Below are 14,147 nucleotides of genomic sequence, written 5' to 3' on the forward strand. Positions count from 1 at the left end.
AGGTTCCAGTTTTAACTTGCCCATGAACCATCCTGGCCATTTGCAAGGGAGGGCTGAAGCACTACTTTGTCCAAGCAGTGGGTGCAGGCACACGTGTGGGCACTGCCCCAGCAGCCACTCACTGGGCTGGCTGTCCCTTGGACAGAGCCCTGCTCTGCTTCTCCAGGGCTGGATGCTCTGCAGTGCACAAGGACTTGCCTTTAGAAGTGACTTAGCCAGAGCTTTTCAGAGCTTTTTCCTTCATTTTGCTCTGCCAATCACTATTCCCCGGTGCATGAGTCATATTAAGTATAAATAATGTAATAATATTGATGCAAGAATTAGTGTAACTCAGAACAAAAGAATGAATAAAAATATCTATAAGGTGAGTAGGCTTAGTTATTGCTTTTCAGACAGATTTTTCTCCCTAATGATGAAAACAAAGTCTTGGGAGTCCCAAACCAGTGTCCTGGAGTATCTTTCACAAATAAGAAAAACTGTGCCAAGACCAAACAGCTGCTTCAGTATGCAGGATGCTGGTACTGGGATTTAGGTAGGGACCTCTCCAAAATGTTGAGGTTTTCTGTACCAGCTTCATTAGTGGCATGCTTAATGCTAACCTTTCAGGAAATACATTGGTATAAAATCTGTGATTATGTCATCTCTGCTAGATCTCTGAGGGTCACTGTTAACTCTGCAAAAGTAGGACGTCCTTCAGGTTTCTGAAAAGAAAAGCAGAGGATAAACTTGTGTTAGCAGATTGGTTGATTACAGTACCAGACTTCAGAAATTGGATATAAGTACATATGAGATAACAGTTAAAAATTACATTTCATTTTATTAATAGAAATTTTAAAAATCAAGTTTGTAATTTTAGAGAAAAAGAAAAATTTGTTATTCATGACACCAGCAGCATGAGCACAGACACTTGTAAAAAATTCCTGAAATTTCTTTATACTTATTTCAATTCTGTATCAGAATTCCTATGGAATTCTCCGTGCAGTAGGTTTATGGAAAGCCCTACCAACCAGGAAACCATAGTGCTCAGGAATGCTCCCTGTGTTTTTGATAAAGGATCTTCACTGCTGTATGATTTGAAGTGCTGCAGCTCAGTATTGAACAAACTCCTGTCTGGTGGCAGACAGGAAAGAGAATTTCCCCATGATCCCTCTGCTGGCTGGCACCCCAATGGGTGTTTGCAGTAAGCAGGCAAGGTGGATGCAATTTAGATTTCCTTCTCTTAAGCTTTTTTTTTTTTTTACTCAGGATTTAAAAATTTTATTCAGAGGAGTAAGGTGGGAGATAAAGGAGACAATGGTAGCAACAAGATTCCCCAGCTACTTACTGTGTATGCCCACAATTTTACATGAAAAAATTGCACACAAAGCTCTTCTGAAAGGACCTTTAACCTAAAATAAAGATTCATTTCTTCTAGAGACTAGAGAAGGAGGGCCCTTAAGGGATTAATCAGATGGAGAAGTTAATGAAATCAGTGTTTTGTTACCAATATAGGAAATAATAGGTGCTGGACAAATGGTGAAAGAACATGAAGTACTAAATCAGCTTGAAGAGGGTGAAAGAGGTGCAGCCTTAGGAGCTGCCCTGATGTACAGAGATACTGATACACACTTGAAAAAGGGGTTTCAAAATCTACATTTAGTGGGCATATCCACTTGGTGTATGAGTGTTTTATTATCCAGAGCAGATCTAGAGAAAGCCATGAACAATACAAAGGCACAAAAAAGGTATCACATTGCTCCCAGCAGAGAAACAGGACAGCAGTGGCATATTCCAATCAGGGATGCTCTAGACCTATTGTACTCATAGTGTGCTCTGTATTTCTCAGCTGCAACAGTCAAAAGAAGCAGAGGCTTGTAAACTTTGGTGTGATTTGTGAAAAACATAGTTGGAGATGCTGAGAATGCCACACATGTGAAATAAGGATTTGATGCCTTGAGGTTTTAAGATTGCTCTTATATCCATGTTAAAAATTAAGAACAAAGTAATACCTCAGGGAAAGAAACAAGGGTAACAAACCTCATGCCAGCAGCTGTACATGACTTTGTACACAGGATGGGATGCCAAATGTGGTCGATAAAGTCGGTTACCCTGAGAAATCTCACGGATTACTTCAGCATTTGACTTGGTTTCAAAAGGCATTTTGCCTTCTGTGAAAACTTCCCACATCAGTACACCTAGAAGTGAACCAAAATAGGTTTAGGACAAAACAAAAGATGCCAAACCCACAAGTTTTCAACAAAATTAGGAGAATAAAAACCACTCCTGATTCTTCTGTGTGTTGAAAAATGAATGAGAGTACGGGCAGCCTGAGCTGAAAGAAGGATACAGCCCAAACAATTTTCAACAAATATAATTCCGCTCTCTTTTAAGTCAGCTAAGGTGATGGTCCATGAAACTCAGATGAATACTTTTGGCTAATGAGGACTCATCAGAAATGCACATTTCAGTCAAAATCTACTTTTTAGGTGCAACCTTCCGAATGAAAAATCCATTTGTCCAATATAAGCAAACTTTGAAAAATGAGAAAGACTGAAGTTTCAGATATCTAGTATGGGTAGAAATTTATACTTTCCTAAATCACATCAGTAGTTTTTTTTAGGGAAGTATGGTTGCCTTTTCACCTAATCAACTCACCAAATGACCAGACATCTGATTTGCTGCTATATTTTTTGAAATGAAAGACTTCAGGAGATGACCATTTGACTGGAAACTTGGCACCTGAAGAGCTGATATATTCATCATCAATTACATACCTGAAGAAAAGGAGCAAACCACATAAATTTGAATGAGTGACATTCCCACAAATGGTTTAGAATTCCAGAAAAATAGTATCAATTTGCAAACGAAATTATATCACTATTTTAGTATAAAATGCACACACACAAAAAAACCCCATAGCAATGCACTTAAAGACATTTTGGTCTAAATGAATGATTTGGATTATTCATTAGAATTATGTCAGAATAAAACATTTTGATACAAGCATAAGAGTGACAGAATGGTTATTATTAATATACACCCAAAAGATGACAATAAGACACATCACTTCACCATGGGTAGGAAAATCAGCAGCAATAAAGAATTAGTCTTTTTTTTAAAGGATCCACCTTTTCAACCAAGTAAGACTCTTGCTGTCCATCTTCACAGATGCCATATCAGGGACATTGTTACCAAAGCAGCACACAAAGAAATGTTCATCACATTCAAGACAGCAGTTCTTGTAAGAGCACTAAAGTAATTGTTTTTCCCCAAGCTTATAGGAGCTGACCTCCCAGATAAAATGAAATTATTTACCTAATGCAGGCATTTCTAGGGCAACATTTTAAATGACTACTAGGCTGACCCTAACATCCTTATGAACTCTGGGCACATTTTCCAAGTATTAATGTTCCTGAGCAGATCACAGACATGCAGTACACATTTATTCTCAGGGAAAGCATAAAGGTAATTTTTTTAAGCACCTTTTAAAGGAGGTCACATTGAAATAAATAATCTTTTTGCCTCACTTTCTCATTTTGGTGCAGGCACAGAAACATGGGAGGCTATTGAATTAGGAACATATGAAATAGCAGTACAAAATAACCTGTAAAAGCAGTTGTGTGAGCTCTGAATAATTAGGTTGTGTTCCCATCACATTTCCACAGCCTCCCCAGGATAGTGAGTCCTAGAGCCAGACCACTGATCTCCACTTTGTGGCCACAGTGAGCCTTTCAGGTCCCTTATTCTTAGGCTGGAGCCTGACAGCCACCTTGGTCTTACTGTATTTTCTCATTCATTTGGATATGTCCAGAGCCCTGATACTGACCTTTCCCTTTTGGGGAGCAGTACAACCATGGTACAGGATAGCCCTTTGAAAAACAAGTCCTTAGCTATAAACTGCTAGGGTGTTGTAAGCCTGAGGTTAGAAATAGGAGGCAAAACTGAAGGAGCAAGGCTGTGCTGACCTAACGACTCGCAGCCACAAGTGTCACCACAACCTTCTGCTCAGAGCCACTGACTCTCTTTCAAGCTCATCTGCCTCCTAATGCTAACCCACAGAAAAACCAGCCAGTAAAGCACCAAAGTAGAGGGCTTTATGTCGGCCTTACAAGAGGACAACCTTTTGTTGTCCTCTTTGGGCAGCATTCAGTCATTTGGCCAGCTCAGCTGTGTCCTCTGAGGAAAGTCTGTGAGGCTAGAGCTGTTTCTCAGGCTGGTGCTTGTCACAGTTGAGAGTGCTCTCTTTCCTCACTTTGGCTGGTTCTATCACTAAGCAGAAAAACCACTTCCCTTCCAGAGCAGCATGTGTCACACTTCCTACCCACATGGTCCTTCCTGCATCCTGCCTCACCTACTCAGCTACCGCAGCCTCCAGAGGTCAGCACCAGCTCCAGTTCTGTCCCTAGCGGCTTTCTCACCTCCATCCTGCTCAGCAAAGCTGGGGAACTTCTTTCTGCAGGCTTCTGGCTGCCCTGCGCACTCTGGGCATTTCTCTGTCTATAAACACCTCTGAAGTTTACCTGGCACTGTGTTTACCTATCTTGCACTCACCAAGAGCAAGAGGAGGACACGATATCCAGTTCATGGTACAGTGGTTAAACAACATTTCAATTTTCATCAGGATTCAAAAATTACCCACAGTGGGATCCCCCAAACCAGTGAAGCAAGCAGTGAGGTTAACTAAAGATCATGCTGCACCTGTCTGAGAATGGGTGCTCTCAAAACCTTTGTCAGTGACCTCGTACCTTGCCATGCCAAAGTCAGATACTTTAACCACATGCTCCTCATTGACTAAACAGTTTCTTGCCGCCTGGGGAAAATGAGAGAAACATATCTGAAATCTGGGCTAAAGATTTTTAAGAGAAATACAGCAGCTGATTATATTTGCTCTAGCTCATGCTGTTTATATCTGAAAGGAGATTAGTGTATTGGTCAAAAATATTAATGAATTTTTGAGTCAGTGAACATATTTCACTATTGTGTAGTTACACATACATAGCACCTGGCAACTTATATGCTTGTAGAATGAGTTGCAATATGTTTATGTATTCTTAACAGTGAAAGACTTTTAGGTTTCAGAGTCTAACGATCCAACCAGATATTTTCCTGAACATCAACACAAGGGACAATTAGTGTAACTTTTTAAATTTGTTTTTTGATGCTTTCATTACAGAAATCAGGAACTTCCTGGTAATTTTCAAAATTTTACATTTCTTCATGCAACTAGGCAGGAGAGGAGGAAGATTTCCTCTCTACATCCAAATGTGAGCATTGAAAAAGTATCAAGGAGTAAAGAAACAAACTCCTTTTCTCGAATTCCCTGCCTACGGGCAGAAAAGCCACTCATATATCTCAACATTAATGAATGGCTGTAGAGAGACAAAAAATTATAGATAGAAAAATATTTCAATTTTAAAAAATTCTCATTGTTGCTGACATTTTGTAATGCTGTGATTCTGGTTGTGTTCTAATCACTTTCACATTGAGATATCATAATACCAGCTAGTTCCATGTCAATATCCTACTTTTCCCTGAGCTCTCAAGGGGTGTTTCCAATGGACAAACTTCTCTCAAGTGTTTTTTTGAGCTGTCCATGGGCAAAACAACAGCTGAAAAGTTTGGATTTTCCTTATTAGATCCTGCAGGGCTGAAGTCTTATAGGATTCACAGTGCCCCATAAAATGCAACCGCACATTCTGTACTGCAAATATTTGATAAGAACCACAGAAAACCTGTTGTACTTACCAAATCACGGTGAATAAAGCTGTTTCTTTCCAGATATTCCATCCCTTCACAAACGTCCTGGCACATGCTCAGGAGAACGTCTCTGCCGAGTTTCCCCCGCCCTTGCCGCAGGTAACTGAGCAGGCAACCATTTTCCATGAATTCAGTCACAACATAGAGGGGCTTGTGATGTGTGCACACTCCATAAAGCTGGACCAGCTTTGGGTGGGAGAGTTTCCTGTTTAAAATCACATTTTAGACAGGCTAATATTTGTTCTTGGCAGGTAACTAAACCTTTGATTCTCGGGATGGCTTTGAAAAAATTTTTCACTACTTGATAAACAGTGTCCTATTCAGCTGTACTAAGAGTTCTCCCCATACTTAATGCTTTTCTCTCTACAACTTTCTACAAAATTTCACTCTGTGAACCGATAATTCTTCATCAGTTATATAAATGCAGCAATCAGAATGCAAAGCTTGATTTGGTTGCTGCAAAATGGAAAGGTCTAGCTACACTTGGTTTGCAGGCAGGGGCCTTGACCCTGCAAGGGTTCATCCCTTCTGGGCTTTGCCAAGACCTCGTGTGGATACTTCCTTAATTTGCAAAGTTTGCAGGTATGGTAATATAGTTTCTCAAAAGCTTTAGTTGGATAGAAGCTCTGCCAGTGTTCCTGAGGCACTGAGGTATGGATTAAAGAATAGTTGTAGGAGCACAGTTACATTTTACCAGAACATTTATTCCCCAATGAGCTCCATAGCACAAAGCAAAGCACGCTCTAAAGAAAGAGTCTGGGCATAGGAAGCACCTGCATCAGCTTGGTTCAGACCTTTGCATCAGCCTTTCTGTCCCACACATCCACCATTCCCATCAAACTGCTTTGTTTGTTTGAAATGGAATTAGGTTATATTTATTTCTTGGTAAACTGACAGAATAGCTTTTGTACTTACATCATCAGTTTGGCCTCCTCTATGAAATCATCTTCAGACATTGCACCTTCATTGATTGTTTTGATAGCAACCTTGACAGTCTCTTTCCATTTACCAAGATAAACAACTCCAAACTGCCCACGCCCAAGTTCTTTCAGTATCAGCAGTTCAGACGGGTTTAATCCCCACTCCTCTGCAAAAGCAACCCAAAATGTCAGGAGAGTCAGGCCAGCTTTCCTGAGCCATGCTGCAGGAGACACGCCTTGCTGATGGCAGTCAATGAGCACTGCAAAGCATCACACTTCTTCGTCAGTCATAGCATGAGTTTTAAATATCTGAAATTTTTTACTGGTTCATATATATTTAAATATAAATACTGTTTTACAGCTTAAAGAATGCGATTAGTAATTTTGCTTAATGTAGGAATGTCTGAGGCTTGAAGATAAGGCAAGTGTTTAGCTTTGATTACACATGAGAACTTTTTTGGCACTATGATGTCTGATGTTTTTAGCTCCAAACCAGTTCCAGATGGATAGTATAGCTACAGAAATAGTCACTGGCTACCTGTATTGTAATAACTACAATAGCTCAACCCTTCAGAAATATTAAGCCATGAGATTCATGGGAACATGAAAGATACTCAGTTGTGGAGGTTCCTGTTGTCTAATAGATGGTATGAAATTCCTGATCTATATACACAAAACTGGCATTTATTGCTTATGTGTTTCTTTTACACCACATAAGAGTTCATTCTTATTTCTAAAACCTGCAGAACTGACAAAGAAAATCTTCTCTATTAATAGTATTAATTTCAGGTTTCAATTTTGGTTTCCTAAGCATTTACATAAATCTAATAGCCTTTCAAAAGCCATTAAATGTCTATTTGAGTCGTAGGTTTGCTTAGAAAAGTCCAAATAGCTCTGAATGCACTGGGGGTTGTAACAGAAGCACAATAGTCACAGAAGCAGCTCAGTCAGGTGTCTCATTTGGTACTGACACCTTACACTGTTTATGTGTTTAGTATTACCAAAGAATTTCACAGATACAATTTAATTATTAAGCTGGGTGAACATGAGCTAAATTCTTGCCTCAGCAGATAGCTAAATCTCCTTCAAAAGAAGACAAAAAATTTACCATAACTCAGTCCTGTAGTTTCTGGTGAGGTGCATCCATCTGATCCCACTGGATGTCGGAGACGTGTGATAAGACCTGTTGGGGACAAAGCCACAATAATCTGCTGACAAATTACTTTATTTTAAAATATGCTATACCATACTTCTTCTCAAACAAAATTACTTGGAATCTCATGTAAATTTCTTATTTATTGAAGTTATTTTTGCCTAGTTTGCTCAGATAAAACACTACAGTGAGAAGAAATGTAGAAAGACTATTTAATAGGGCCCTGACTACAAAACTATTTCTACTTTCATAAAGCCAACACTAATACTCTTACTTTTTTGTACCATGACAGTAAGCATAAATGACCTCTAAAATACTGTGTCACTGACCTAAGTAGGGTCGCATGACTTCTCAGGTTTGAAATATTTTTGCGTCTCATTTATTTTCTTTGCATTAATAAGCCAAGAGTACTAGTGAATTGAACGTCCTTCACCAAGGACTCCCTGAGTTAATTGATTCTTCCCACTACTACTTTTAGGGCCAATTCTGCTACAAGTGTTTCCTACAATTCTCCTCCCTCCAGCAAAAGGCTCTGTCCATTCCCATATCTTCCTCTCTAGAGCAAGGGATCTCCCTGTGTTTTCCCATCTTCCCTCATTCAGAGTAAAACCATTTTATATTGTATTAAAATGATGGGCAGAACCAAGGTGAAGGATATTTTTCATGCTAAAAATTATAAAAATCTGCCATCAGCCAACAGTTAGAGGTATCTAACTCTGGTGCTGAAAGTCAGTGTTAGAGAGTCCTTGTGAGCACAAGAACTAATTCTGTCCTGGATTGTTTGTGTTATGGGTTGGGTTTTTTTTCAAAATCAGTAGAATGCTGCCTGCTGATGCACAGCATAGCTCCTGCTTTTATTAGATTGTATGTATGCTGGTCCTTGTCATAGACAAAGAAAGAATTATGATCAAATTTCACCCAAGTCCCATTCAATCAAATGTGAACCAGGAGAATACAGAGCAGTCTTTTATTTTTGCTAAACTCATTTAATAATGTAGACAAGTTTGGTCATTTCACTTCCCTCATGGTATATGCACATGACAGCTATAACTTCGGCAGAAAGAATCAAGGCATGTTTGAATTCATTACCAATAGAAACACTTGTGTCAGATTTTATAAGGAAGCTATTAGAAAAAGATGTAAAACCATTATCAGCTCACATGCATTACCTGCAGCATTGTGTTGATGATACTCGATGAGCTCAGGAACAGATGAGAAGACATAATTTTCTGCTACATAATATTGTCCTGAGTGATTTTGTTTAATTTGATAATGTAGAATATTCCCATTATGACTTCTGAAATCAACAAAGCATTAGAATTTTCAGTAAAAATAATTTATAGTATAAATCTGCTTAAATTTCACTATGAAAACATAGAAAAATCTGAAAACTTGGGACACAGTTCTCATCTGAGAATGTGTCTGAGAATGTGACACATCTGAGGCTGTGTCTAGCTGGAACACTGTTTCAAGAGAAAAAAAACCACTTTTGTTGCCAAAGTATTTTTTACCCCTGTATCAATGCATTCATAAGAAATAGCCACAGTGTTTAAGAATTGCTCCTCCTCATTTAACATTCATTTGAACACAACCTCTTGAAATTAAAATGTTACAAATTACCTGCATTTTCTCCCCAAAAACTTAAACACATATTCATGTATAGCATGAGATTAAATTTTCAGTTCTATTTCTTCAAAGAGTCTTCATTGGAGCTTTTATTTGATACCTTTGTTTTTCTGTATTTCTTTACATTATCTGTCTTTTTTGCTTTCTGTGTATTTTGCTGTCTGCTTATCCCTACTTCTGTGACACTCAAAATTAAGCAGTTAAGTTTGCATTTCAGGCTGGTGGTTGCTGAAGGTTAGTACTCTAGACTGTGGACACAGCAAGCAGAGCTCAGAATACGGAGACATTGTACAGTCTGCATTACTGAGTCATTGTCAGAAACACTCCTGAGCCTCACACAGAAATTGTGAGCCTGACCCCAGCACAGGGATGGTGGGGAGGGCTGGCCCCATGTTTTCAAGGAGGAAATGGAGGGAGGGAGGAAGAGGGTGGAGGTAACAGCAATGCCTTAGCTGCTCTCACCTCTGGCTTACTGTAAGAGGGAGAGAAGGAAAGCAGACACAGTAGATACAGGGGGATGTGGGAGGGTTATAAAATAGCTTGAAATAGGTTAAGTCAGTGCTGTAGGTGATTGCTCCTGATATGGGCAAGTGTGAGTCCTGTGGGTGTTGTCCAGCAAAAGTAAGATTGCACAGTAGGGGTGAGGTGATTTTGGGAGACAAACAGGTGACGTTTGAGCACAGCAGACTCTGGGATGGATTTACAGTGCACAGAGCCTGTGGAGAAAGGAAACAGTTTGGTGCAGTGGCCAAAGGTTGTGGCATGGTTTCCACAGCTGGTTTCCACAGCAGATCATTTGAGAATTTCAGAGAGTGCAGGTAATCTTGTCTTGCTAGGACCTTTGCACACTGACTCCCAGATCCACCACTCCCCTTGATCTTTTCTGCACACAGGGTGATTAGCTCTGCATGAAAAGCATCCCAGTGGTTCCCTGCTCCTGTGCACTGCATGTCCAACCTACCCAGTTATTCTGAGGAGTCTGGAGGAAGCTTTTCCATCACCACTTGATTCAAACCCCAACCATTCAGAGGAACTCACCCCTTTGCCCGCGAATACATGGACAGCGTAAGAAGACCTTGCCGGCTTGAATCCCTGACAACAAAGGCACCTTCTTTGGGCTGAAAAGAAATCCAGGTAGAGTTATTTTATGCTTTTGAGCTTCAGTAATGCTCCCTTGAGACAGGACTTGCAGCTGATTACCAAATTATGTAGAATACTTAAGACTATTTGGGAGGAAGATCAAGAAGTGGAGAACAGGAATAGATAGCCAGGTACATGGCAGAGCAAAATAAACCAACAGAAAATAATAAATGCCAGGAAACTTCTAGAGATAAGCAATTTAGCTGAATTATACTCTTCAGTGTGAGGTAGTGAAAATGCTTCAATTTATTAAAAAATCAAATTGTACAAATCACTAGAAAAAAAATCCAGTTAAAATAATTCTGTCTGAGATGTTCTTCCTTGGTCTTTCTTGTCCTGGGCCTGCGCAAAGACCCAATGAGTTTGACTGAGTTAGGCACTTTGGTAACTGACAGGGGGTAGAATGCAGTGTGGATTGTTGGCTCTGTATTTAAGGAAGATGCAGTGGTTTGTTAAGTTCTGCTAAACTCAGAGCTAATTAGCTTACTACATGGATTTCTGTTTTTAATGTCTAATGTAACAGACAAGCACAGTAAGCCACATAATTTGATTTATCTGGCATGGAAAATCTACATAGAATTTGCTGGGGCTACAACTTAAAGCTTTGTGAAGTCTGGATAGTCTGCACTTTACACTCACACCAGAAAGCCTTTTCCTTTTAAGTTAGAAATCTTAAAATGTACTTTTCTCTCTTACAGAATACCAAACAGATTTTGATTTGACTGTGATAATGCTCTTGATGCTCTACTGATAGGTATTTTTTCAGTACTGTTAGCTCTATGTGCAAGCTGAATTACCTTCTGGTGCAAAAGAAGTTCTGCCTGGCTTCTGTTCATGTTTCTGCAGTACCACCTGCAACAAGGACATAACCTATCCTTAATTTCAGCCAGTAAAAATGAATGTTTGCTTTGTTTTACAGTTTAGTAGTTGCATTTTTCCAATTCAAAAACATGTTTAGAACTATCATTGTACATGAATATGTCTTAATTTAGAATGATTTTATTAGACTTTTTTTTAGAACTTTTTGGCCCCAATTTACTATGACTACATATTAGCTCAAAGAAAAGAAGAAAAAAAGAAAAAAAGAAAAAGAAACCCCAGGGGAAAAAAAAAATTATGCCAAACTGTGATGAAATTTACAGTCCTGGATGATGTGCCAAGTCTTTCTTCTCTACAATTTTTCAGAATTTTAATCTTCTCTTCAGTAATTTAAATTTATAGTAGATGGAATTAGCTACATGATCACAACAGGCAAAGATCAGAATACAGAAACATTATGCATTGGGTCTACAGAAACAGGAAAAATCTGGATTCTGACACTATGATTCATGTACATGAATTTAAATTCATTTTAGGAGTAATGTTTTATATTAAAAAAAAAAGAAAGCTGTTGATAAACATGTTCATGTCTAATAAAAATTTGAAGGCTCAAACATTAAAATGTATTTCTGCAATCCATTTTTAGAAATAAAAGCCCAGTTATAATTTTCAAAGGTACTTACTTGTATGTTTCTAAATTGCTTTTCTTCTCTGTAACATAGTTGCTGGGAATTAGACCTTCATTCCTGAAACAACATATTGGGGATAATATTATGGTATGGTGTAAAAGATAAGTAGGATCAAGATATACATCATCCTTTTGTTGAATTACAAAGATTCCTTATCTTGGGGGCTATGTTGCTGGATACTGAATTCCAGCATTAGAACTGAATAAAAATTTGAGTCCTTTCATCCAGGCACAACTTTTTGTCCCATGACTGTGGATGGCTACTCAAATGAAAAAGCCAGATGGTATAGGCTGAGACTTAGGAAAAAAATATTTTCCTTCTGAACCAGAAGCCACCATCTTTATTTCTGGCCTGTACAAATCCTATATGAAGAAATACAAAGTGTGTGCTTGTTTGTATGTTCAAAATAGTTGTCAGTATACTTTTGCTGAAAACATAAGTTGAGAAAAAGCATTTAAAATATTTAAAGGAGAAATCTGAAGGGAAAGGAGATGGTTATAATATAACATGCAACCATTCCCAATATCATAGTACAGGATATACTGCAGATAATACAAAGGAGAAAGGGGAACAAAACAAAACAAACGTAAGTGTGAAAAAGATCCTAATTGAAGTTATCTAGCTCTCTGAAATAACCAGGTATGTTGGGGAAGAGGTTATGTTTCAGGAATGTCTTCATAATCTCTGTGGTTTCACAAAGTTTTTACACGTACGCGCTCCATTGTAGAGCATTTGAAATATGGAAAGCTGGATTTTCACATGGCCCAGAGCCCAGTGACTCACATGGTCTTCAAACATCCCTATGTTGCTCAGGAACCTACTGAGTGTAGGGCTTAACTCTGAATTCCCAACAGGTTCTATATTCCCTGTCCATTTCTGGGGTGCCAAGCCCTGCTGAAAGTCTCCCCAGTCAATCTGTGTGCCTCACATATAGTTGAACACTTTCAAGCCTGTCCCTAAATAGTCCCATAAGTCTAATTCTATCTGCTCACTTTTGCACAGGGTGCTTTAAGGGTTTTTTCTTTCTGTGAAGGGAGATTGAAATAGATGCCCTCTCTCTTACCCATGTTGGTCTCTTGCCTTCCACCAGAGGGGATCATACTGTTCCAGGACAATATATTCTTCTGATTTCTTGAGAGGTAAATCTAAAGGCCCTCTAGCAAAGAAGTCATAGAGTGCAATAACTCTGGGTTTGTCCTTGTAGTCTTCAAAGGCCTCGGGAGGCAGAGGAGGTAATGGCTTGTCCTTAAACTGTCTCTTGGGCTGCTGAAAAATCAAAGTATTTTTCATAACTAGCCTTTCTCTCTACTATAGATTGTTTAGTTACTCTTACTCTGTAATTTTTATGCAACAAAGAACTTTATATGCTCAAGAGCTAGTTACTCCCCTGCTTATCCTGGTACTGAGCCACTGTGTGTCAATTCTCTCTTTTCACCTGCCAAAATGTTACTTACCCCACACTTCCAAATAGATTCATAGGAAACATCTGGCTGTGAGGCAGAGTACTGGGTCACCAGGACAGCGTCAGGCTCCAGGTTCACTTTTGTTCTCGTTTCCCTGATTTTGAAAAACATGAAGCATTGGTGTGAATGCCTACCTGTAAACATCCACATAAAAATATCCATGGCCATCCATGCCTTCCTTCATTAGGGATATGCAGAGTACAGTGTCTTTAAACTTCCACATATTTGCTCTTCTACTGCAAATAGAGGGGCTTTAAGAAGTCCTTTATGTGTAGATATTTAATTACTGAAAAGTTTAAGCATTTCACATACCTTTCTTGCACTGAGCAGCAGCAGCAGCAGAAAACAGACTGGATGGTGTGATCTGTGAACAAGAACATTTTCCATATTTGCAGTTTGTTCACAAAACTTACAGAATTAAAGACTATGCTATGTGCTTACACCCACTGTTAGCTCTGTCTTACTGTGAGATATTTAGCAAATCATTATAGCTAAATTTGCAGTCACCAAAACCAGCAGACCTTTCCTACCACAGTCTCCCTTACAATGTTTTTGCAATCATAAGGCTATATGTATGAGCTAAATCAGCTCACTAAATCAG

General features: G+C 38.9%; 1 protein-coding gene across 2 annotated transcripts; it reads right to left on the reverse strand.

Moving 5' to 3' along the window:
• Positions 1-632: 632 nt before the first annotated feature.
• TXK (TXK tyrosine kinase) lies at positions 633-13,926 on the reverse strand. Of its 2 annotated transcripts, none has more exons than XM_054295517.1 (14): positions 13,859-13,926; positions 13,538-13,640; positions 13,147-13,346; positions 12,078-12,140; positions 11,373-11,427; positions 10,474-10,553; positions 8,979-9,106; positions 7,765-7,839; positions 6,652-6,823; positions 5,725-5,941; positions 4,725-4,789; positions 2,635-2,753; positions 2,017-2,174; positions 633-701 (listed from the first exon to the last, which is right to left on the reverse strand). In XM_054295517.1, the coding sequence occupies exons 1-14, from the start codon at positions 13,924-13,926 to the stop codon at positions 633-635; spliced, it is 1,572 nt and encodes a 523-aa protein (XP_054151492.1). The 2 variants fall into 2 exon arrangements, with proteins under 2 accessions (XP_054151492.1, XP_054151490.1); XM_054295515.1 differs by having other exon boundaries at positions 13,147-13,349.
• Between the last annotated feature and the right edge of the window lie 221 nt (positions 13,927-14,147).

The sequence above is a fragment of the Melozone crissalis genome, unplaced genomic scaffold (assembly GCF_028551555.1).
Source record: "Melozone crissalis strain CALT ecotype California unplaced genomic scaffold, PUWL_Pcris_2 ptg000006l_1, whole genome shotgun sequence".
NCBI classification, from domain to species: domain Eukaryota; kingdom Metazoa; phylum Chordata; class Aves; order Passeriformes; family Passerellidae; genus Melozone; species Melozone crissalis.

What these genes read in the sequence shown, in the direction of transcription:
- TXK (XM_054295515.1), bottom strand. Translation starts at nt 13,926, where the DNA reads ATGTTCTTGTTCACAGATCACACCATCCAGTCTGTTTTCTGCTGCTGC. An exon ending in AACTACAGGACTGAGTTATG is followed by an intron (nt 6,824 to 7,764) that starts GTAAATTTTTTG and finishes TTGCTTTTGCAG; the next exon opens with AGGAGTGGGGATTAAACCCG. An exon ending in ATCAGATGTCTGGTCATTTG is followed by an intron (nt 2,175 to 2,634) that starts GTGAGTTGATTA and finishes GTTCACTTCTAG; the next exon opens with GTGTACTGATGTGGGAAGTT.